Source organism: Mus pahari, chromosome 5, assembly GCF_900095145.1.
Source record: "Mus pahari chromosome 5, PAHARI_EIJ_v1.1, whole genome shotgun sequence".
In the NCBI taxonomy this organism is placed as follows: domain Eukaryota; kingdom Metazoa; phylum Chordata; class Mammalia; order Rodentia; family Muridae; genus Mus; species Mus pahari.
In genome coordinates this window covers 56,832,658-56,857,617 of record NC_034594.1, presented here as the reverse complement: position 1 = coordinate 56,857,617, position 24,960 = coordinate 56,832,658, and the positions used below count along the sequence as shown (strand labels likewise).

The window sequence follows — 24,960 nt, the reverse complement described above, 5'->3', positions numbered from 1 at the left end:
AAAAAAAAAAAAAAAAAAAAAAAGAAGAAGAAGAAGAAAAAGCAAAAGAGAAAAATAAAGTTGTCACTGTAAATCCAGGCATGCATTTGGGCAGAGTGGATTGATGATCCAGGGATTGCAAATTGGGTTCCTTACAGGAGAGTGAGGAGCCTGGTGGCCAAGGAGCCTTTGAGCAGCAGTTGTGACTTTGGGCCCATGCGAAAGTGTGAACTTTTGACATTGGAATCCTTTTTCAATACTCTTTTACCTTGGGATATGTTAAATAGTTTTGAATATGGATTTCCTTTGTTTTTCTCTGGAAAGAGAGAAAATTGCATTTTATTGATATAAATATTTTTGTTACTAGATATCTACCTGATTAATGAACTAAAGCAAAATCTGGTCCCAGTTTATAGGTAAAGTAAACCTGGCAACTGAAGAAGAATATAACTGAATTTTACTAAAAAATGCTGAATCAAAATGTTGTTCTATGAAGTAAAAATTCTCATTCCTTATCTTAGGCTTTATTTTGCTAACATTGTCAGAACTAGCACATCTGGCTTAAATTCTAAAATAGTTTGGTTTTATGCTTCAGTAAAAATGAATCCAATCAAATTGGAATTGAAAATAGATAAAAGGAAAGCTTTCATACAGCAAGGCTGTCAGGAAGGTCTTGGGTATTTCCTCCCCCGGTGGCCTTTAGAGCAAGCCAGAGTCCTCTCAGGAGTGTCCTTGCCCTCATCAGGAGCACCACCACCATCAACTGCTGCCCGTTATGTGTACAGCCTTACTGCTCTGTCTACGAGGAGAACAGGTGTGGGCGCAACCCAGCTCTGGGGTGCTGGATGCACTCGGGAAAAGCTGCCTTGGCTTGTCATCTGAAAAGTTCTCTTCATTCTGCCTTGAAGACGGTCTCCCTCCCCCCCTCCCTCCCTCCTTCCCTCCCTCCCTCCCTGTTTTTCTTGTTGGGATGTAGTTGACAGTCTTGTCCGTAGTGCTGTCTTTTAAGTTGTATTTTCGTTTCACAGGATAAGAGTGTGTCATCTTTATCAGATTTAACCATAATCACTATCCCAGCCACATTCTTTATTATCTATCCAGCCTGGTTTCTGAGTTGTTGTATAACATTCTTCTCAACCCTTTCCTGAGTGTGGATTAGGGCACAGAGCCAGTTGTAGCACTTAAATGGAGTTCATGGGATGGCTTGCTTTGACTGTGAAGCAGAAGCACTTAGCTTGATGAGATGTGAAAAAAATAGTTCAGCCATGTTGCTTTGGGCTAAGAATGACAAAAATGTTTTTCTGTTCTTTCCTGAGAATAGAAGCAAGTATCTTTACACATTGATTGGGCAGTCTTTGTAACCCTTGTCTCCATGGTATCAGCCCAACAGTAGTAGAGTCCCCTGTCCACCCCTCCCACTCTGTATTCTTAATTATGCTGACCTTGGAGCTATTAGAGCCTCAGCAGTTTGCTCCCCCATAAATAATGCACTCACTCTGAGTGGCAGACTGCAGGCTTGTGGCCCAGTTCTGCTGGGTATTTATAGTTCAAGCCAGTAAACATTTTGCTTGAATCCTTCAGGAGCTGTGGGTTTGATCCCTTTTCAAGTGGGTGTTGAGAGAAATGAATCAGCGTTGTTTTTTAAACTACTGCAGAGTCCAGCACGTTGATAAGCCTGTGGCACTGGTAATTTAGTGGCTAGGAAGTAGGTGGGCCTCCCAGCGTTGGTTCCTTTCCAGCTGGTTAAGCCTCCAGAATGGTTACTGGGTGGGACCCCGTGGAGCCGGGCTCCAGCAGCAAATAAAGAGAGCGCTCTGCCTGCCTTGAAGTGAAGTAGGAATCAGCTAGGACCAATGTGGCTCTGCTGTGGCCTTCACTGGGGCTTTACAGATGACGAACCTGCTTAGAGGCGGATCTCTTCTCAGGCAGGGATGCAGCTTGCATCGTGGAGATGTGGCCTGTAAGCACACATGCAGGTCCCTGTGGCTGTGGTATTTCAGTGTGGGTTTCTTGTGTAATAAAGTGAAGTATGACATGGTAAAGAGTGAATGGAACAACAGCAGGCTTCTTATCCAGCAAGTACTGATGTGGGAGACCTGCTTCTGTCTGTTCTGTCCCTGGAGGCTCCTCAGTTTTACTTCTTCTCCTTGTGTCCCCTAAGAAATGATGACACTCCTGTGGCCTCAAGAATAGGACTCTTATTCTCACGATTGTTTCCTGGTGTAACTGTTAGTGCTCCTTCATACTAGCAAGTGCAAGAGTGTGCAGCCATGCAGACAGTGGCTTAAAGAAGAATGGTTATTTTTAAAAGAGACTTGTAGGCTTTTAGTGTTAAATGGCTATTGACTTTTTTTTTCCAGAAGGAACATTGATTTTTCTCCCACTCTCTGTTTCAGGTTCTGCATTTTTCCCTGGACGGTGTGCTGAGATCTTTGTTGGGGGTCAAAGCATTGGGAAGCTAGGCGTCCTTCATCCTGATGTTATCACCAAATTTGAGCTGACCATGCCCTGTTCCTCTCTGGAAATCAATATTGAGCCCTTTTTGTGAGGTTGGTCTCTGTTGTGTGGTTCTGTCTCTAAGTGTCCCTTTCTGCTCCTGTGGTGTCCTTCAGCCCTCTTTTACAGGGCACATCCATTTGTGCGTTAATGTTTAATAAAGTGAAATGTGCTATCTGGCTCCTTGTGTAGCTGCATTAGGCCAGCGTTTGGAACAGCCGGTGTGTATCTGCATGTACCACATTGGGGAGAGGTGCCCTGGACAGGCGGGGTGAGTTCTGGGAGCAGAAGTTTTGCTTGGCCTTCAGAGTGTTGGTTACTTATGACTCCTCCTGAATAGAAGGAAACAACTCATCAACTAGAACACATGTTGTGCAGGTTTAAGCCTTTTCTAAACCTGATAAGTATTAATCAATAAAATCAATACTTTAGGAAATTTTTTTCAGAATCAGTATGACCAAGCAATGACAGCTTTTCAAGTCATTTTTTTAATTGATTTATGTGTGAATATATGTGTATATGAATGGTGTATCAGTCTGTATCTATGTGTGCGTGTTTTTATATGTGTGTATATATATAGTTATTACAACTTCATAAGACAAGGTCATTAGTCCTCAGCAGGATACACATAAAGACCACATAGATAAACTGCTGCACACTCCTTAAAATAGCCACTGTCGGGGCTGAAAAGGTGCTAAGGGCACTGGATACTCTTGCACCTGAATTTAATTCCTGAATTCCTGTCACCCACATGGCGATTCACAGCCATCTGTAATTTCAGGTCTGACACTCTCTTCTGGTCTTCAAGGGCACCAGACACATAAGTGGTATGCAGATGTACATGTGGACAAAATACCAATACATATTTTAAAAAATGTGAAAAGGGCTCATGTGTAAAAATGATGGATCAGATAGTGGTGGTCCAAGTGGAACTGTTGCATTCTGCTGTTGAGAGGATATAAAATGATATAGCCAGGAAAGTAGTTTGGTGGTTTCTTGAAACCTGAAACACCATCTAGCTGTTGGAACTGCATGATCACACAACAGTTTTTAATGCAGATGTTCAATGTTATTTATAGTTGCCACAGACCACATAGCCTTTTCATGAAGGGCATGCATTCCTTATGAGGGATGGACTCCTGATAACACAAGTGAGTCCAAGCATGCTAAGAGAAGGAAGCCACACATAAACGACTACACATGGTCCTATTGATGTGGACGAAGAAGAGATTGTGGGGGCTGGTGAGGTGACTGGCTGAGAGCACTGACTGCGTTTGCTGAGGCCCTGGGTTTGATTCCCACCTACTTCATGGCTTACAACTGTAACCCTGGTTTCAGGGGATCCAGTACCTTCTGACATGCTTGGGTGCCAGGGACACACATGATCGATATTTAAATCTTTAAACAGGAGCAAGTTGAGTGGAAACTAGCCAGTCATACAGTGGCTCCTGCACTAAACAAGAGAGGCTCAGTGGCTCAGGGGAACTATTGCCGAGAGTCTTCCTGTGTTGACCTCCGTGTTTCTGGCATTGATGATGCATTGGTGTTATTGACTTCGGCTCTCTTCCACTTTACCAAAAGGAGAGTAATGACCTGAAAAGACATATTAACTGCATTAAGCTAAATGGAACCTCATTTAAAGGATTTGACCAACTGATAACTCCAAAGTTCTGTCTAGTTATGTTACAAGGACTTTTGAGTAAATTGATATATATTACTGTGGACCAAATGCCCGTCTCCAGTATACTCAGTGTGATGGTTCTTACAAGTGAGGTCTTTGGGAGATAGTCAGGGCTAGATGAGGTTATGAGGATGAAGCCTTCCTGCTGGGATTAGCGGCTTTCCTGGGAGACACCAGAAAGCTTGCTTTCCCATCCCAGTGTGTAGATGACAAAGAGGTCCTGTGGATACAGGGCCAGATGGTGACCTCCTACAAGCCAGAAGAACCCTTAGGATTAAATACTTGCTGGTACCTCAGTTTTGGATCTTTATTCTCCAGAACAGTGAGAATCAAGCTTGTGTTCTTTCTGAGCCATGTGCCTGTGCTGTCTTGGCAGCCATAAAAGAAAGTGGAGATTGGCGTGTGTAACAAAATCTAGGGTGTCAGTACACCTCTGGGCTCCAGAAGGTACCTGCCAGATGTTGCTGTGGGGAACATGGCCTTCTTGGGTAAAAACAGTAACTAACAGGATGAGTGTCCATGACAGACGGTGAGTTCAGATCCTCTGCTTGGCTTTGACTTTCCAACAGGCAGAAAGAATGGCTGTGGATGTAGGCAGCCTGATTTGGTCAAATTAGCATCTCCAGCAATGGGCTGAGAGGAATTGTGTCTGGCCAAGCAAAGTCCTGTGCAGTTTTGTTTTGTTTGTTTGTTGTTTTGTTTGTTTGTTTTTGGTCTCTCTTATGACTGCTTCAGTGCTCTGAGTCAAGTGTTTTTCTTTTATGGAAGCCAGGCTAGGATGAGGCATGGTTGTGTGTTAGGAACATTTGAAACGGCTCAGTTAGCGAATGTGAGGAGGCAGGGCCCCAGAGAGGAAGCAGAGGCCTTCATGCAAATGAGCCCTTTCAGAAGGAGTGACAGGAAGGGTACAGTGTGCCCTTTTGATACCACACTTGGTGGCAAAGGAACTTACATTCCAGAAGCTGCCACTTTCTGTCACGAAGGAGGACACTGTGCTGGCCCTTCAAACAAGCCCTTCCTAAGAGCCAAGGCAAGATGGTTCTGTTAGAGGCAAGTCTGGGTAAACTGCTCACTGGGTCTGGGCAGATAGGGAGTCACACCTAGACAGAGATGGGTGGGCCAATCAGAGGTCTCAGCTGTGAGTCTCGGGATGTTCATTTATAGAAGGAGCACTTGGGGTCACCTGAAGCAGGATAAGCAGACAGGTGCCCCACAAATAAACTGCTGTAGGAAGATTGCTCTGGATGGGATGGGGTGGGGGGAGAACTCTTGAGTATATGGGTCACTAAGAAGCCCAGGGCTAGGGTTTGGCTAGGGCAATATGGATGTCTTTCATCTTCTGGACCCTTCTACAGCTCTTTATCAGTGTCGAAGTGAGATGTGTTAAGATGGTCTTTGTTTAGTGGGCTCTGCATAATTTGTTCACTCAGGGCCACCCATATGGTTTCCAGGTGACAAAGCAGCAGACCAGAGTCCCCTCTCCTCTCTTGGCACATTTTGAACTCCTCTTAGGTCCATGTATTAAGGCAGCATCAGGTTGCCACCCCCTCAGTGAAGAGAGGACCAGTTGGACTTATTACCAAAAGGTTTGGCTTTCTTTGAATACCTTCACTGGGAAGAATCTGGTTTTGCCCCACCCCAGGGAATCATGATGTCACACAGTAAGAGGAGAAAGGAAGGCTAGCAGATGTGTTGAGTGTGGAAAAAGTGGCACCAGCCGGAACTCCTAGCGCGCCACCATTGCATTTCTTGTTTGTTTTTGCATGCCACATAGACAGGCGTGGAGAAGGAAGAGGAATGTCTTTGGCTTCATATAGCTCCCTTGTCTCATGTGGCTATGGCTTTTAAAAATTTAACATTCTATGCATGGCCCACATTCATCTCCCGTCTTAGTATGCATGTAAGTATGTGAGTCTGTACTACAGGTGTGCCCCACTTCAAGGAAACAACGGATGTATAGTAAGACCAAACTAATTTATTAAAGTCTTATGTTTGTGAGGAAGGAAGAATTGCCATATGACTTTGGAACAGCAAAGCACACTGAAAGTTTACAAGATGAGCAGAGCGCTGAGCAGATGGCTGACTAGGCTAAGGCTGACTGAAAGCTAGAGGACCTGAACTTGGCTTCCCAGAACCGTGTAAAAGTGGCACATGATGTCATTCATGTGTTTGAGTCCAGTACTAGGGGGCGGAGACAGGAAGATCCAAGGGGCTTTCTGGCCTGGCAGTCCAGTCAAAATAGTGAGCTTCAGGTTAAGAGGGAGACTATCAAACATACCGTGGAAAGCAATAGAAGATGTGCCAGGCTCCCACACCATCATACACACTCATACAAGCAAAATAAACACACATGGTTTGTAGGAGAACCCTGTCTAAAATGAAATGTGCTTGGCTTGGGTCTGTGTAACCTTGTGCTGGAGAAATAGATCCATTCACTGGAGAGACAAGAAATGCTGTTTACAGCAAAACAATTTACAAGCGTTGTTTCTGAGGACTAGTTTGAGGAACGGATCAGAGAAGCCTAATGATCGTGGTGTGCACAGGGACACAGTTCATGTTATCTAACTACGGGACCTGGGAGCAAGCAGTTCAGAGGTGCAAGAGTGAAGGTATCCAGGGCACAGTGAAACACTTGAATGAGGATGTCAGGAACCTGTGAGAACACCATACCTATCACCCAGTTCTCACATGGTGACCATGCAGGTTTGGTCGGGCTTTTCCCTGTAAGAGCCAGGGGAGTGCCTCTGTCCAGCTGGTCCCTAGATGCAGAGTATCTTCTTACCTTCTCACCCCACCGCCCGGGCAACCTGGTCTCCTCCAAGCCTGGCTTCTGCAATGCCCTCTGTAAAGCCTGGACTTGCTCTTGTCCTCATGCCCAAATTGATACTTGTCCTGCCACCTCCCATGGCCTGGTCTTTTCCACAGAGCCTTGGTGCTTCAGCTCTGACTTCAAATTCCCTGAACCTGTGTCTTCACTGACCTGGGAGAACTCCACAGAAACGGAGCGTTTACATCCCTTGGGTGCCCAGCACACAATTGAGGAGTTGACACTGTTCACAGTACAAATGTGGCCTCAGGTAACACTGTACATCACTTCGTAATCTGAGAGCAATCTTTGAATTGCTAATTCAAAGAGCAAATCAAGGTGCTTAAAGCCACACAAAGCATTCCATACAGTTAGGTAAGCTTGACTGGGGGTGGGGGGCATTCAAACACCTCAGCCACTTATCTATGAAAATATTCTAGTTCTCTAGGCTAACCTGGGTTACAGACTGAGACCTTGTCTCGAAAAAGAAAAAAGAAAGAAAAAACATTAGATTTTAAAGCATTTAATAACCATACTCAAACAAAAAGATTTTATTTTTAAAAAGAATAAATTTATATACACTGCATAAGCAAGACAGTTGAAGGCTTTCAAAATAGAAACCTGAAACATGTGGTCTTAAATACCACATGCTGTGATGATCCGGGAAGATGAGTTGTGTATTTCGGCAAGAAAACCCAAGTTACCAGGCACAGTGTCAAGTGGTTTTAGAGGCTACCATGAAAGGTATTAGGTTAAGGGTCTTGCCTGTGTCTTTTTCCAGCATATGGTATAGGTCTGAGCAAAAGTGACCCAAAATGGACAGCTGCTTGTAAAGCCGGTTCTAGATTGATGACGTGGCCCAGAGTAGTAGCAGGATGGGAAAAGGATGTGTCATGCTTCCTGATTCCCAGAGGAAGCTTAAACCTTTGGTGTCCTGGTAGGCCAGGCCAGCCCAGTGCATGAGGGCCTTTGGACTAAGACAAGCTAAGCCAGCAGGGGGCACTCTCTCTCCAGAGAGAAACTGACAAAGTGTTTTGAAGAGACCCAAGAGAGAATTTACTAGGATGACAGTGCTGCTCTGTAAGAAGTGAATTTGGTGAATTGAGAAGGCTCACCAAAGCCATAGCATTTAAAATACTGTAGGGATCCAAACTAACCTTGGCATCCACAGTAAATACTTTATCCCCCCCTTTTCTTTTATCAAGTCCATCCAAGAGTGACCGGTCATGACAAATTCTTAGGCCACTGTTTAATGTTGTGTGGCTAATATATTCATCCTCCATCTAAATTATGTAAACACAGCCTCGAATGCATTCACTCAGTTGTCAACTTCCCTGTTGTTGGGCCTTAAACTTCCTATTCACCACACCCACCACTGACAATACATACAGCCCTTCTTTTGCAGATGCACGTGGAAGAAGCTGAGCCTTTTGTCTTTAGGCTTTAGACAAACCAACTAAAATCACCTCTGTGGATATAAGCCCACATTACAAGCTCTAGTTTGGTAGCTTGGAGGTTGGGGGACAAACAACAGAGACAGCCATGCACACCTGGAGGCTGGCCGAGGTAAGCACACCTGTAAACCAGGGCTTGGGGCTCCCCAGCCACGGAGCTGAAATACTGCCAGCAAAGCCAGGCAAGTGCTGGGCACTGCATTCCTGTTCATAGCTATGATGAAGAAGAGAAGAATTGTTAGGTTAAAAATGGGCATTTTGTTAAGAATTATTCTTTTTTGTTTGTTTTTCAAGACAGGGTTTCTCTGTGTAGCCCTGGCTGTCCTGGAACTCACTCTGTAAACCAGACTGGCCGCGAACTCAGAGATCCATCTGCCTCCAATTCTATGATTAAAACCATGCCCAGTCCAAGAATTGTTCTTCAGGAATTAAAACACTACATTCAGCACCAAAGAACATCATTCCAACCATAGGCCATGGGACATACTCAAAATCAGAGAAAATGTTGGCTTTGGTGTTCACATTGAATGCAAAAGTTGGAGCCTTAGTAGCTCTTTTTGGGGGTAGGGGGTGATTTGTCCAGTTCGTGTGTATAGTGAAACACTGGCTTACTGACACCATCCCTCAAAAGATCAACAACTACCATTTACATGGACCCTTCAGGGTGTCATTACACCTGATCCTTATTCCGAAGTGCTGAGTGCAGGGAAGGAGGTCTCTGCTGTGGGTGTCGTGCATGCCTTCTTAGCTCCAAGGAGCTAAGGAGGACCACTCTAGGTCTAACAGGTGCTACAGTCAACTGGCTTATTCTCTCCAAATAGACTGCAGTTTTTCTTGCGCTAAAATTCTTCAGGTCTAAACATCTTAAAGTTCTTAACTGAAAAATCTTAAAACTGCCAAGAAAGAGGTAAGAAGGGGTGGGAAGCCTGAGAGGGAGTCCCAGATTCTGCTGAGGGTGAATAACTGAAGACATTTATACAAAGTAGCCGAGCAGTGACAAACGGTAAAGTCATAGGGATGAGGCAGTGTCAGGGCTTCCAGAGGACAAAGCTCATCCACCCTGGTGCAGATTCAGTGCCTTCTAGGCTTCTGTGGAAGCTCAAACAACTGAAGGTGCTGAAGGCGAGGCAGGCGAGGGCAGGAGTCACGGTGTGTCCTCATTTCCACCTGTGAGGAGCTGGCAGCCTGCTGTGTGTTGCTTACACGAGTGTAGAAACTGAATCCCTGGATGCTGCGAACTGTATGCAAGGAAGATCAGCATCTTGCTTCACTAACAGTTCCTGGAGGAGATGAGCTGGTAAATAAAGCAAGCCCTTCCGGTGACCTCATGGCTCTGCTACTGTCTTCAGTCTCCTCACAGGAAACTTTATTTTAGAATGGTCTCGCCACCCACTCAGACACAGTCCAGTCTCATGACAGCACAAGAAGCCATTCTGTCCAAGGAGTTGAGATTTTCCATGGTGCCACCCTTACTCCCAGACCAAACTCCAGTTTAGGGATTGAGACTTGCATCAGGCAAGGTTGTAACCAAAAAGAACTATCCTGCCTTCATATAACCTCAAGTCTACTGGCTCTCTGGAGCTTGGTGGGGCTTGTAGCCATTCCAAGCCAGGCCATAATTCCTGTCCACCCAAGACTGTCCCAAGTCCATGTAACAGAAAGAGGAGGGGTGGTCTTGCAGACCTCAGCTATGGTTTGAGCCTGGTGTCTTTACAGATGAATCCCACGGCTGCTGCCACAGCAGCCGTATCTATGTTAACATCAGCAAAACAAAACTATGACTTAGGGTTTTCTTAAACAGGAGGCATTGAGATTGCCTGAATCAACAGCGTTCTCCATTTTGCATCTCGAATTAGCGGACTAGTTCCTAACTGTCTTGGGCTCAGAGCAATCCCAAAAACCTGTGCAACATTGGCACAAAGGTTGTGGCACAGATGCCAACAGATGTGTAGGTGACAAACTTGTAAGGGACTTCAATCTCTAGTCTCCGCCTGGCCTCCTTGTTCCTAGTAACCACCTTGAACCATGAGAATAATACTTGCAGCGAAAGCTTTTGCACCAGTTGGCGAACCAAGAGGATCAACATGAGCCCCACCATAAATTTGGTCAGACCTAAAACAAGCATGTCAGTGGTAAGGGGTGGGATGTTCTGAACCACAGGAAGAGATGGGGTGGGCTTGGACAGCTGGAAGAAGTGGTTGATCCAGAATCCCAGGGTCACTCCAGCCCCGGCAGCTACGATGGTGGTGGTGTCTGCCCTGGTCGGGCTGTAGTAGTCAGACACAGGGTAGTTGTAGCACAAGAGGAATGGCACAACTATGACACACACAGGGAAGAGGGGGCTGGCAGAGTCCAGGGAGTCGATGAGGCTCCAGGCAGGGTAGGTCAGAGCAATGAGAACTGCAGTGATCAGAACTCCACCCAGGACGTCCTGCCAGGAGAGAAAAGAAAAATGGCAGCTTAGCCCTGGAAACACAGTATCTGCGAGGTCTTACTTTATAGTATGTACTCAAAGCAAGTACAGATCTAAGATAGGAAATAATATACATAGTCACCATGCTACGGTATATTTCAACAATACATTTCTGAATTTCTTTCTGAGTGAGTGGTTGATAGTTTCGTGGTCATGTCATCTTATTTTTTTTATATTCACCTTATGTCACAAGAATTGTAGCCTTCACAGAGGTGGCACCACCCTTTTTTGGCAGATAGTGTGAAGGCTCTAAACTTTTTTTTTTTTTTTTTAAAGATTTATTTATTATGTGTAAGTACACTGTAGCTGTCTTCAGACACTCCAGAAGAGGGAGTCAGATCTCGTTAAGGATGGTTGTGAGCCACCATGTGGNTCTTCAGACACTCCAGAAGAGGGAGTCAGATCTCGTTAAGGATGGTTGTGAGCCACCATGTGGTTGCTGGGATTTGAACTCTGCACCTTTGGAAGAACAGCCGGGTGCTCTTACCTGCTGAGCCATCTCACCAGCCCCGGCTCTAAACTCTTTACTGAGTTTTAAAAAAAAAAAAAAAAAAAAAAAAAAAAGCCCTGAATAGTAAACATTACCAGATGGATGACCCATTAAGTTCTTCAACCCACTTGACTAGAGTAAATACCACAGGGGAAATGCACATCCCTGTAAGTAAAGAAACTGGACAGTTTACAGCAGAAACACGATTACAATACACTGTTTAATGCTGCTTTCTAATACTTCAAATACTCCATTATATACTCAGAATAAGATGGAAGAATCAAATCATATTGGGGAGAAATGAAAACTGGTGTTGAATTGCTGATGCAGGAAATACTTCTGAATGGAACAAGCCTCCAAGCTCCAAGTGTTACATACTCCCTGGTTCTACTTACATGGCATTCTCTAAAAGACAAAACCTCAGGGACAGGGAACAGTTATCAGCCGTTGCCTAGGGGACTTGGTTTATCCTGTGTGACCAAAAAGGATGTCGTGATGCAGTCTAGGGATAATGAGACTATTCCATACTGAGATGGTGATTACAAAAATGTGTGTGTGCGCTAGACTTCATAAAACTGTAAGCGATTACATTACATGGTGTGTGCACATGTGTGCCTGTGACAGCGGGCCTGGGGACAGCAAAGGGAGTCGGGTCCTTTCCACCATGTGGTTCCTAAGGATTGCTCAGATCACCAGGTTTGGGGCTAACCAGGCATCTTTTACCTGTTAAGCCATCTTACCAGCCCCAAATTAACAGTCTTATGCCAATAACTGTCAATTTTTTAACTAAGAAAACATTTTAAACAAATGAAAATGGAAATGCTTTCAGGCTTCTTTGGCCTTGTCTAACACTGCCAAGTGTCAGCTGCTGCATTTTAAGGGGCCCCCAGAGACCTAGAGAGGCCCCTGACTGTGTACTCCTACCTTCTCAGACTGTACTGAGGATCTCCTAGAATCTGTGCCCCACCCAGTCCTTCAGACAACATTCTGTTAGCTGGGCATCGTGGTGAATTCATGGTGACGCATGTATGGAGTCTTAGCATTTGGGAAGTGGAGGCAGAGGAATGGTAAGTTCAAGGCCAGTTTGGGCTCTATTGTGAGACTGATTCAAGAAACCCAAGGAAAAGTTAAAGCTGTTAATGAGGCCATCTTCCACTCCTCCGTGTGTAAAATGCTGCATGCTCCGTGGGGCAGAAACTTGTCAGTTGCTTTTAAAAGTACACATTTATCTTCTAAACTAGCAGCCTCACCCAGGGACCTGGCTCAGGAGCTGTACTGCCCACAGCTGAATCAAGGTTGTCATGTTCTTCATAGTGGGGTTGCTGGCAATGGCAAGATGCTGCAAGTCACTCACCAAGTCTACTTGGTCCACTCTAGGAGTAGCATTGCATTATCTGTGGTATGATTTACACCATGGGACACAGCTGTGACAGGAGGATGCTCCAAGCAGTTTAAAAAGGCAAGGTGGGCCTGGCTGTTCAGGTAGTGACAGAGCAGAGCTTTGCTGACTGCATTCAACCCCTCTGGGGACATCTCCAGATGGAGCCTGCTTTGACTGCTTTAATGGGAAGAGTGAGTGCCTTCAGGGAGGCCCGAAGCTGCCAACACTGTCCTGTTGGTACCTGAGAAGAAGCAGAGATGCTTTCTCCAGGACTAGTGGAGTAGACAAAGTCTACCACTCACCAAGCACTCTGGTTTGTGTGGAGTGGTCAGGAGCAGATGGTTCTCAAGGTCGGTCAACAATCCCCGCTCACCAAGCACCCACTCCCACAGCTCAGCTGCCAACTCAGGACGCGGGATCACCCCAGTAGGTGGAGTTTGTCCTGCTCAAGTTTCTCTGTGATTGAAATGGGGGAAAACATGTATGTTTCCGTCGGATCCATCATGGATAGAGCTCTGTACCCAGAAAGCTTGGCAATGGGAAGAAACTATGTGAGAACATCTACCTTATAAAAAGGTACAGAGGGGACCGCCATCTCGAGGATGCCATTCGTGTACCTGTCTTACCTGCCAAGAAGAGCAGGCGACAGAGGCTAACAGGAGCTGGAATCTGTGAGGCAGCCAGCTTCTGGAGGCTCTGCCCACCTGGATTTAAAGATCTCCTGGCTGCCATAACATTTTAAGGAACTGAATAGACAACTCAATTTCAGATAATATATTTATTTTCTTGCATGGCTTTAGAAACACTTTGTTGAGCAGAGTTTTTTTACATGCTTATTTCTACACGGTTTAAAAGGATGATGTTTTTAAAATGACACAGCATAGCAAACCGTTAAATCCTCCAATAAGTAACGAGGCAAGCTGCTGGATAGTATATGTAAGGCAGTTCTGTTTTGACTGACAAAAAGCTTGGAACACAGGCAGGTACATATTTGCAGAGCAGTGCACTTGGCTACTCAGTGGGGAAGGGGACTCTTCACACTGGAATTCACTATCACCTGTATGTGTTTGTTATTTCCTTTGGATTTATATGAAATTAAATTAAGCATTTGAATCTGCCCATGCAGGGCGGGATGAGCCGGTACCTCGGTGCAGAGGGCCCGCCGAGAATTTTGTCTATGTGTTTAAAGGAACACTACTGTTAAGAGTTGGAGAGAGCTCAGCACCACAAACGAGCCTGTCCTCACAGGGCTCACACTCTTCCTCGGCCCTCCAGCCATGGTTGCTCATGGGGCTGCCTTGATGGCTGCAGGTCTCATGGAGACACATTTCATCAATCGAAATTCTCTTCCCAGAAGGTCCTAGGCTGTGCCACACTCTCCCCCATCTGATCCAGAGTGTGGCCAGGAATCTACACTCTGAATAATCCCCAGCATAATCTAGGTTCAGCGAATGTAAAATTAGAACAAAAGTAAATAAAACCCAGCAGGGACAGCAGCCTAGAGCTTTGAGCACGGTCCAAATCCTCAACGTGTTCCAGGGATTCCGCACTGCTTTCCGGCTTGCTTTCTGAAATTTTTAAACTTTTTGTTTTGTTTTGTTTTTTGAGCCAGGCATGGTGGCCCATCCCTTTGATCCCAGCACTTGGGAGGCATGCAGGCAGATCTCTCTGAGTTTGAGGCTAGCCTGGTCTACACAGTGAGTTATTGGAGCATGGGCAGACTTCCCTAATAGCCATTAAGGGCTCCCTGGGGAGAGGCGGGGCCTCATGAGCCCCGCCCCTTTCCCTGATAGGCTACTTCTGGGCGCCATCCTGAGCAGGTCTTGTTCAGATTGCCTCTGCTGCTCTAAGTTCTTGAGTGCAAGGCCAGGTTCTGAAAACATCTTTTCACGGCGCCCCTCCCCACTGGCTCCGTCTTTTTCTGCTCTCTCTTCCACAACGTCCCCTGAGCCTTAGAGGCGGTGGTGCGGATGTCCTGTTTAGGATTGTGCACTCAAGAGACACTTAGTTCTGTACTCTGACCAGTTCTGAGTCTCTGCCCACGTAACCGCTGTCCACTGCAAAGAGAAGCTTCTCTGGGCAAGGCTGAGCTCACTTGCCGCTTGTTAATTACACCGAGAACAGCTTTGTATTCTTTTCAGAGGCTAAGTGTGCTCCAGCCATCTCTACCTGGCAAGTTCTTACAGCTCCTCTCTAAGGCTCAGCTAGGGCTATATGCCTCTCTCATGCACTGTCATATATCTCCACAGTTGGCAGTGATCTCCCTCGGCCCAGAACGAAAGGTGAAGAGCACACTTCCCTTATTTTGTCTTTGCTGTGATGAAATAATTTTCTTTGGGCTCATTAAAAGTGCCCAGCCAGAGAGTCAAGGTTGCCGATTTATTTGCATTCTTTCCCAAAGCGTCATGACTAGAGTAGACCAGACACTCGCTGGCAGAGTCAGGAGGCTTTGGCTACCCATTGTTTCAAAGTATAAATAAGAATGCACCCTGGTTCCTCCTGTCTTCTTTGGTAATTATGGTTGCCAAAGTCCCTGGCATCTGGTTGGAATAGTCTTTATAAACTTAATTGTGTTCATCTTCAATCCAAACTAAATGATTTTGGTCCACAGCCCCAGCATTTGAGGCAAAACTAATTTTAGCCAACATGGCCGAAGATGGAATTTTTCCCCTCCCTTCTAGGCATTCATTTGGATTTTCATCCATGGAAAGTGGTACCATAATAAAGGTATTTAGGTATTTTCATAAGAAAGACACTTGAGCCATAACTAGTGAGATTTCCAAGTTGGGGACTATAAATCAATCTCTCTCTCTGTCTCTCTCTCTCTCTCTCTGTCTGTCTGTCTCTCTCTTTAAGATTTATTTAGTATTATATGTAAGTACATTGTAGCTGTCTTCAGACACACCAGAGGAGGGCATCAGATCACATTAAGGATGGTTGTGAACCACCATGTGGTTGCTGGGATTTGAACTCAGGACCTTAGGAAGAGCAGTCGGTGCTCTTAACCACTGAGCCATCTCTCCAGCCCCCTGTAAATCTCTTATAACAAAATTATTTTATAAACACTTTTAAATAGAAGAACTGTAAATGTTCTAAGCTTTATTTTTAAGTAACTTTCCTTCCTTGAGACAAGGTCTTACTCTGCGGCTCAGGCTGGCCCTACCACTGGTCTCAAAACAAAACAAATAAAACAATCCCCCCTCAAAACCCCCAGACCTTCAAAAACATTTCCAGAGATGAAGATAATTAAACTACAAAGTATACAACATTACATAAACACTCAGACTTATGATTCTACTCAGGGAATTTGAAGAAAATGAAGAAAGTAAAATTGTTCAGGAAAGTTCCCATCACCTTGGTGCCAGGGAGACTGCTTGGTTGGTGGAGTGCTTGCCTAACGCGCAGGAACCCCCAGCATCAGCCTGGAGTAAAACTAGGGCATAGAGCCATGCACCTGTTATCCCAGAACTCAGAGCATCAGAGGCAGGAAGGTCAAAAGTTCAAGGTCAAAAAAAAAATCCATGAGAAAAAAAAAAAGTTCAAGGTCATCTCCAGACACAGAGTGAGTCCAAAGACAGTTTAGAATACCGGAGACTTCGTCTCAGCAAGGAAGGGAGGAAGGAAAGAATGAAGGATTAGTTTACACTTGAAAATAGTACTTGGGCTATTTCAATTCATGCAACCAAGACCAAAGATAATGTGCTCCAAATGCAAGCAAGGAAAATTAGCCTAAAGAAAGGGGCATCGCAGAGAGACTGAAAAGGCATAAGCTGAACACGTCCTCTGGCTCACAGGAAATAAAATGAGATGAGGAAGCTCACCGCTTCCTTATTTAATAATAGAGGACGAAGATTTTCCATTTGAAAAGACACGTGTCTGGAAAGCTCATGTCCCTCCCCATGGCTTCAAAGTTAGCAGTAAGTGAGATGTAATGAAAATAATACAGTCTAATCTTAAGTATAGGCACGCACGCACGCGCGCGCGCACACACACACACACACACACACGCACACACACATGCACTCATGCATGGGTGAGATATCAGAAGGAAATAAAATAGGCTTGCTGAGTGGGAATATAACAGATGATTTCTGTCTTCTGTATGCTCTACTGACTCACTGCCATATTTTCCTGAATTTTAGGCAGTTAATACCTTTGCCTTTTTTCTATCAATATAGTACTTATTTCTTTAGAGACATTGTTTTCTGAATGTAGCCAGAGATGACTTTGAACTCCTCATCCTCCTGCCTCTGCGTACAGAATGCTAGCCTGACCATGCCCATTGCTATGCCCAGCTTAGTGTTTTTATAATAATCACAATGCCATTAGGATCTTCACGATAGCCACACTATGGAATCAGCCTCAGTATCTGCCAACAGATGAATAAATAAAGACAATGTGTTAAAAATGTATACAGTGGAGGTTCATCCAGTCACTTCAGGGACAGTAGATGGGAGTCGATATCACTGCATTGAGCAAGATAAGGCAGATCCAGAAAGCCAGGCATGGCAAGCTTTCTGCCACATGTAAATGTGAACAACATGAAACATCTAACCTGAGAGTGAAAGAAGACTCCTCCAAGGAAAGGGACGTCAGGGCAGGGTTTAGTGGTGATGTCTAGTAACACATGACACTGTGCATTCTTATCATTAGCCAAACAGAAAGGATTTGTTCAGTTTTGGTGAACATCTCTGGAAAGTTCTACAGTGTACCCTCACCCTTCTGTCTACACTGGTAAGTTCTGATCCTCCATTCCTTTCCTATGTGTGGTTTACTGGGACAAATTTCATCCTATCTCCCAGCATCCCCCTGAAGAACACTATTGAGGGGTTAGGGCTGCTCCAATTGTCTAGCTAGAAAGAGGGGCAGAGCCAGACACTCGCTCAATTTTGCAAAGAATGCTTTCAGGTCCCTGGTCCAGTTAGGCATATAGGCTGGGGAACTCTGGCTCATGCGTCTTCCCCTCTGCAAGGTCCCCTGCTGAGAGCATGAAGGACTTGCTCTAGCCATGAGGGCCTTACAGAGTGAGCTGAAGCCAGGAATCCAGGCAAAGCCAAGATGCACAGACTGCTCTTAATGCCAAGACACTGACAATGACCCAAGTCAGGCCTGGCCTTCCTCTCCAGGGTAATGAGGGTAGCCACTGGACTGTCAGCATCTCCTCCTGAACTTCTTGGAGTATGCATTCCTGTGCTAGTATAGGTTTAATTTGATTTCTCAGAATAATGAAGATAGGCTTGAGTAACAGCCTAGGCAAGTGGGAGGCCACAGTGCTCATGAATATGCCTATTAGTGATTTCAGAGAGAAACCGGTGTGTTATATAATTAGCATTTGTATGGGGAAGAAAAGTGAATATATATGTTCAAAAGTATTAATTTTCAATCATTATACATCATTGTCTACAGACAACCCAGGTGTCATACATGGGCCTATAATCCCTAGCACTCAAGAGCCTGGGGAATTGTAAGCTCCAGGCCAGCCTGAGCTACAGAGTGAGAATCTACCTCAGAGTTCAGTGGTGCAGAAGTACTGGGGATCAGGTCCCCGAGCCCACCTGCAATCCCGAACAGGGAGTCCCTGAGACAAACTGGCTGGGTTAGCTGAACTGAGAAGTTCTGGACTCTGGACTCAACAAGAGATGCTGCCTCTGTAATACAGTGGGGGGGGGGGCAATCAAGGGGGGAACGCCCAGTGTCAACATGCCACATATACACGGGTGTATCGCACATGGGCACCCTTGCATGTGTGCCCAGACCCATGCAAACACCACACACAAAATAAAAATCAGAGAAAAAGCAGGAAGCCAATCAGAAGCAGGAGGCCAAGCAACCCTCTTGCTCCCCAGCCTGGCTTGAGACATGAACAGTAGGATCTGCTGTCACAGGATCCGAGAAGGATGCCCGGCTTCTCTGTTGCCTCCTTTGTGAACCATGGCTGTCCTTGAAGCCACTTTATGTGGCCTAGGACCGTTACAAATCTAGGACTAGGGACCAGCAAGCATGGCACTCTATGGCTGCAAAGAGAGGCTTGAAACGACCTTTTGAAAACTCACTGATGCTGGGAAGGAGCCACCGGTGAGAAAAGAGGACACCAGCGTCCTGTCCTCGGGCTGTAGTTTTAGAGCAAAGGGAGGCTATTTAAAGATTCAATAGTAACCATGTTGACAGTTTTGACAAGGAACAGGTTTCTGTGGGTGTGTTAAAATATTCCAAAGTATGAGCGTAACAGGGCAGGGCAGAGTAGCGAGTGTGTCCCCTGCCCCCCAATTAATAACTAATAAAAGATTGTGGTGGCCCATGCCTGTCACCCTGTACTGGGGAAGCAGAGGCAGGAGAGCCAACCAGCACAAGGTGAGCTCTGGCTATGTGCTGACTCAGGACCTTCCTGAGCTATATGTGAAATCCTGTCTCAAGAAGGTGGATGTAAGACAAAGGCTCGTTTTGGTGTCACACGAGGACAAAGGTCACCTGAAGGTCACAGGAGGTTGAGCTTTGCTCACCTGTTTCCTGGGTCAAGGCTGCAGACTAGTCTGAGCAAGCAGGATCCTGTCTCAAACACATTTTTTCTTTTGTTTCAAAATATGATTTTTAGTTGTGATTGAAGTCTAAAAAGAAATTAATTTTATTCATCTAATATATTTAATATACTGGACATATTACCTCGACAGATAATCGACGAAAATGCCAATAGCATTAACCTTTCTCCCACTACTATCCTCAGAATCTCCCCTGAAGGGACAAGCTATATGGTTGGGTTTTGTCTTATTAAAAGACAAGTGATTTCTGTCATTGGAAATGATTCTTCCTGGATAAAGAACACATGGTACACTTATATCATGTAGTAGCACTCTGCCATTTAAAAAATGAAGTCATAGAAAATCACAGGTAAATGGGCAGACCTAGAGAGATCATCCTGAGTGAGGTAACCCAGGTGCAGAAAGACAGATACGATACATACTCGCTTATAAGTAGATATTAGCTGCTAGGTCAATGATGACCAACTTACAATCTATAGAACCACAGAGGTTGGGTACAGAGTAAGGGACTGGGGGACAGATAGATCTCCCTAGAGAAGTGAAATAGCATTGATAGTTATGGATGCATAGGGTGGGGGAACTGGAACTGGAGGATCAAGGCAGGGGGGATGGGAGGAGGGAGGGAATACAGGGAGAGACAGCTAAAATCAGAGGCCATTTGAGACGTGGTACGGGAACCTAGTCCAGTAAGATTCCTAGAATACATTCATATATGAAGGCAGTGTAAACAAAATTGCTATTATTTAGGGTGAGACAGAGCCCCAGGTGAACATCTCTTGTCACCGAATGAAGCATCCAGTCGTGGGATTGGGCTACATCTTATTGAGTTGTGGAACATAAGAACCCCCATACAACCCAGGCTGTTGCTCTACAGATGAGGCCCCTCTCCCCAAACTGATGGCAAGACCCCACTGCAGAAGACAGCACCTACACAACTCATGGAATATGGGGAAGTCGAGGCCGGTGCCTACCGAGAGCCTTCACTTCTACACACTAGTGTCTCTGGTACAGGAAGGCACTCTGTACCCTACCAAAGGATGGGGAGGGCCACAACCCTTTTGATCTACAATGGGGACCTGCCTGGAAAATACGCTAGTCCGATGGTGCCGAAGCTTCCTCCCGCAGCTGATGGCAACAGATGCAGAGACTCACAGACAAGTGTTATGCAGAGACTGAGAGATCCTGGGGCTCAGCCCTAAATGGGGTGTCTCTGTCTGTCAAATCCCCCCTCAAGGCTCAGGGAACCCTGTAAAAGAGGAGGCCGAAAGAGCATAAGAGCCAGAGGGGATGGAGGAGTCCATGGAAACAGGGCCCTTAAATAAACCAATGTGAGCAAAGCTCGTATAATCTCACAGAGACCAAGGCAGCATCCACAGGCCTGTGCTAGGTGGGGTCCTAGATCTGAAAGGAAAAGTGGACATGTGCCACTTGCAAATCTTCATTTGAAGATTTAGTTTTCTCCAAGGGAGTCTCACTGGGGAAACAAACTACTCTTAAAGGAAGGCTGCATGCCCAGCAGTGGACAAACAACGCCAAGCAAGCTAAGCACTCTCTATGGAGGTTCCTTGTCTCATAGTGTTGTGTCTTATATGTATGTGTGTGTATATTTCACATGTATATTATTTATATATGTTTATATATACTGTCTGATTTATTTAGATGTATATGTATATATGTATGTGTACATACATGAATATAGAGTATATATATATAAAAGAATATATATGTATACACACATATACATATATACATATATGTTATTCTCTCCTTTTACCCTACTGGCCCCTTGCATATATACTATAGCTTCCAGTTTAGTGTTTTGATGGGATTCCTGAGTATGTGAATGAACGGGTCTCTGTGTCTACATCTGCTTCTTGGGCCTTTTCTTGGGCTGTGTTCCTTCTGTGTTTTTGTTTTCTCCAGTTCTGATGGTCTAGTTTTTATCTAATTATAATATAACTTATTATGACTCCTTTCATGAAGCCTGTCTATTTCCTAATGAGAGACAGAAAGGGGTGGGATCCGGGTGGGCAGGAGGGGTGAGAGCTGGGAGGAGCAAGTGGAGGGAAAACCATTGTCAGTATACATCATGTGAGAAAAAGTATATTTTCAATGAAGGGAAAAATTAATTTTTTAAAAATTAAAATTCTTCTGCCAAAGATCAGAACACATTGCCTTTGTGACTCTGTAGGATATGGAGCCCATTTCATAGCCCAACAGCCTTACTGTGCTTCCCACACTTCTGAGAAGACCTATTGACTCCTTCCTTAAAGCTTGCTGGCAAAAGTCATGATTCAATGAATTGAATAAAGCCAGTGGGATGGCTCAGCTATTCAGAGCACCCAGTGTTCTTGCAGAGGACCCAGGCTCAGTTCCCAGCACCCACATGGCATATCTCAACCATTCACAACTCCAGCTTTGGGGACCTGATGCCCTCTTCTAGACTCCTCAGTATGAGGGACAGACAGGGTGCACATACATACATGGAAGCCAATATTCGGCACATAGAATTTAAAAAGTACACAAACATTAATTTAAAAAAACCTTTGGTATATGTTAATTTTGTATTTGGAAGACATAACTTGGAAAGGTTAAAAAGATATTCTAGTAAGTAGATGACTATCTGATGCTATTCAGATGAAACAGTTTTAGGTAAAACTATCTGATGATTGAGTATGTTTCAATAGGATATATTCAAATAGTGTACATTCAAACAGAATCTATTTTTATTTATTTTATGTGATCTTTTTTATTACTTATTTATTTGTGTGTGTGTGTGTGTGTGTGTGTGTGTGAGAGAGAGAGAGAGAGAGAGAGAGAGAGAGAGAGAGAGAGAGAGAGAGAGTATGTGTGTGTTTGCATGTGGGTACCACCAGAAAAGAGTGTTAGATTCCTGAGGCTGGCATTACAGGTGGTGTGGACCAAGCAACATTCATTTTGGGAACCCAACCCGGGCCCTCTGCAAGAGTAGAATTCACTCTTGAGTGCTGTGCCATCTCTCTAGGCCTCTCACTTTAGCTTTAGAGATAGGGGGTCTCACTGACCCCAGGCTTGCTGCTTCAGCTGGGCCATCTGGCTAGCCCACCTCTGGGATTTGGCTCCCTCAGCCTCATCAGCTCGTGGGCACGTACTGCTGTGCCAGCTTCTATGCACTAGAGATCCAAACTCAGGCCTCCACACTTTCACACAGTAGGGATTTTTACCCTCTGAGTCACCTCTCCAACCCAGTATGTGTCTTTTAAATGGTACTAGAATACTAAAAAGTATGACACATTGCGTTTCTTAGGGAAATTAAATAATCAGGTCCATTATAGCTTTGTATGCTCTCAATATTAACTAGGAATATATTGGGGTACAGTGTCTATTTCTAAACTTTACCCATACCTAGCCCCATTTAGAAAATCATCACTTGCTTCTCTTGGCTCCACAGAGTCTAACAAGTCGCAGCAGTTGTTCACAAACCACACCAAACTCCCCACCCCAAATTCCCATGTGTACGAACAGTCTATCTGTGATGAAGGGCAGGGCTCGGCAGGCCAGGAGGATTATGACAGCAGCTCAGACATGTTTGCCGGGGGGGGGTGGGGGGGGGGGGTTTATCATCATCTCTGACGACTGCTGAGGCGCTCACGAGATTGGCAGGTACAGGGGAAGGCCAAGCCGCTGGGAGACACAAAGACCCTGTCAGACCCTTAAGTGATCTTTCTTGAGCCTGGGTGGGCAGCAGGGCCTCTGAGTAACGAGAGAACAGAGCAGAGTCGTGTTCCGTGCTACGTGCGTATCCGGCAGGTCCATGCAGGTTGTGTGTAATCGGCATTGCCACTGTCTTGTCAGGGGATGTGATGCGTATGGACTGCTTTCCAAACTGCACCTCACATAAGAACCCCACAGGGAAGCTGCTGAATGTAGCTTCCAAGGACGCAGGGTCCAAGCGAGACCTGAGACTGCATGTCTGATAGTTTGTCTCAGACGCTGCTGAGGGACAAGGAGCACACTGGTGAGCGGCCGAGTCCACCTCAACTTGCTAGATGACAGAGGCCAGTGCAGAGCCATGTTTATACAGCACAGGGCCTCCCACTTCCTTCTGTGAACCACATCTGAGAATAAAAGCTTCAAATGTCCTGAAAACGTCATCTTTGAAAGTGAAATTCTGCTGTGGTGACACTTGTGAATTCTTGGCGGCCCTGGTGTCATGACTGTTCACCCCCGGAGGGAAAGGAAGTCTGCTGCTGTTCTTTTTCCACGCTCCTGGGCAATGCTGGCTTCTGCCCTGGATGTCGGGTCTGTGAGCAAAAGCTAAGCTCCCCAAGCGGAGATTGTGCAGTTCTCCCTCCATCTGAAAGACTGACTCCTGGCATCATGCTTTACGGAGTGTCAGGAAGATGTATATATGGCTGTGCTCCCTCTGTGGTGAGCCTGGACATCTCAACCTCAGAGAGTTTGGATCACTTTCTTTAAGGTCTCATCATTTGGAAAACTAGGACTTCTCTCACAAGGTTGCTGTGGATTATCCTATGGGGTAGTTAATACTTATAAGAGCAATTAGAGCAGTGATCACCAACCTTCCTAATGCTGCAATTCTTTAATGGAGCTCTTTATGTTGTGGAGACTCCAGGCCATAAAATTATTTCATTTCTATTTTCGTTAACTGTGATTTTGATACCGTTATGAATCTTAGTGTAAAGATAGCATCTGCAGAATATCTGATATGCTACCCCTGGGAAAGGGTTGTTCAGCCCCCAAAGGGGTCACGACCCACAGGTTGAGAATGGCTGACTCAGAACACTGCCTAACAGATGCAAGACTTATAAACACATCTGAGGTACCATGTAATATATGATATGTAATATCCATACCCAGAAAACTACAATGGTCCCAAGAAAAAGCAAAGATCTGACTACATCCATGGGTAGGAATGGTCAGCAATGCAAGGTGCCAGTTCTCTCAAAACAATGCACACACTCATTTCATCTCAGTAAGAGCCCAGCAGAGGAGAAAATGACAAGGTGCACTGGGTGCAAAATTAATATGGAAACACTAAGAGCCCAGAAAAGCAAGAGAGAGGGCTGCAGGGCCTTCACTCCCTGCAGCTGGTGAACCTAATATCTATCAAATATTATATATTGGAAAGAGATATCTAATAGCCAATAAGTACACAGAACAGTGGTCTTAGCAAGAAGACAGACAGACAGACAGAGCAGTGCAGAAGAGCATGGTGTATATGTATACAAAGAAAATGTAAATAGTCACATGATTTACTATGAAGGTGATCCTTCCATACGTTCATAAAGGACAACACTCCCAAGTACACAGTGCACTGGGCATTCATATAAAATAAAAGTCACAAAAGCGACTCCAAGTGGAGCATAGGTATAAATAAGCAAAGTAAAATAATTAAATCTTCATAGATACAAAATAATGTTTACATGATTTGTGGTATGCAGAGAAATATCTTAGGACATAGAACTGTAACCATCAGCTAAAGATTCAGGAATTGAGCTCCACTGAGATTTCGAACTTCCCATCAAAGAACTGCCAATAAGAGTCAAAAAAAAAAAAAAAAAAAAAAAAAAAAGGGAAACTACAAAGATGTGAAGAGAATTTATAATACATGTAGCTAGGAATGTATTGATAAATACCAGTAAAAAGACAAGTGATTTAAAG

The 24,960-nt window shown here is 45.0% G+C and overlaps 2 protein-coding genes across 3 annotated transcripts in view; one reads left to right on the top strand and one right to left on the bottom strand.

Annotated features, from left to right (window-relative positions):
• The window catches only part of Farsb (phenylalanyl-tRNA synthetase subunit beta), a 64,910-nt gene extending 62,256 nt beyond the window's left edge, over positions 1-2,654 (top strand). For both annotated transcript variants that reach the window (XM_021197339.1, XM_029538594.1), the window contains exon 17: positions 2,376-2,654. In XM_021197339.1, coding sequence (XP_021052998.1) covers positions 2,376-2,527 — 152 coding nt within the window. In that variant the 3' untranslated portion in view covers positions 2,528-2,654. The remainder of the gene's footprint in view (positions 1-2,375) is intronic.
• Positions 2,655-7,550: 4,896 nt separating this feature from the next.
• Positions 7,551-24,960, bottom strand: part of Sgpp2 (sphingosine-1-phosphate phosphatase 2) — a 115,021-nt gene continuing 97,611 nt past the window's right edge. Inside the window, exon 5 of the mRNA XM_021199159.2 lies at positions 7,551-10,847. Coding sequence (XP_021054818.1) covers positions 10,299-10,847 — 549 coding nt within the window. The 3' untranslated portion in view covers positions 7,551-10,298. The remainder of the gene's footprint in view (positions 10,848-24,960) is intronic.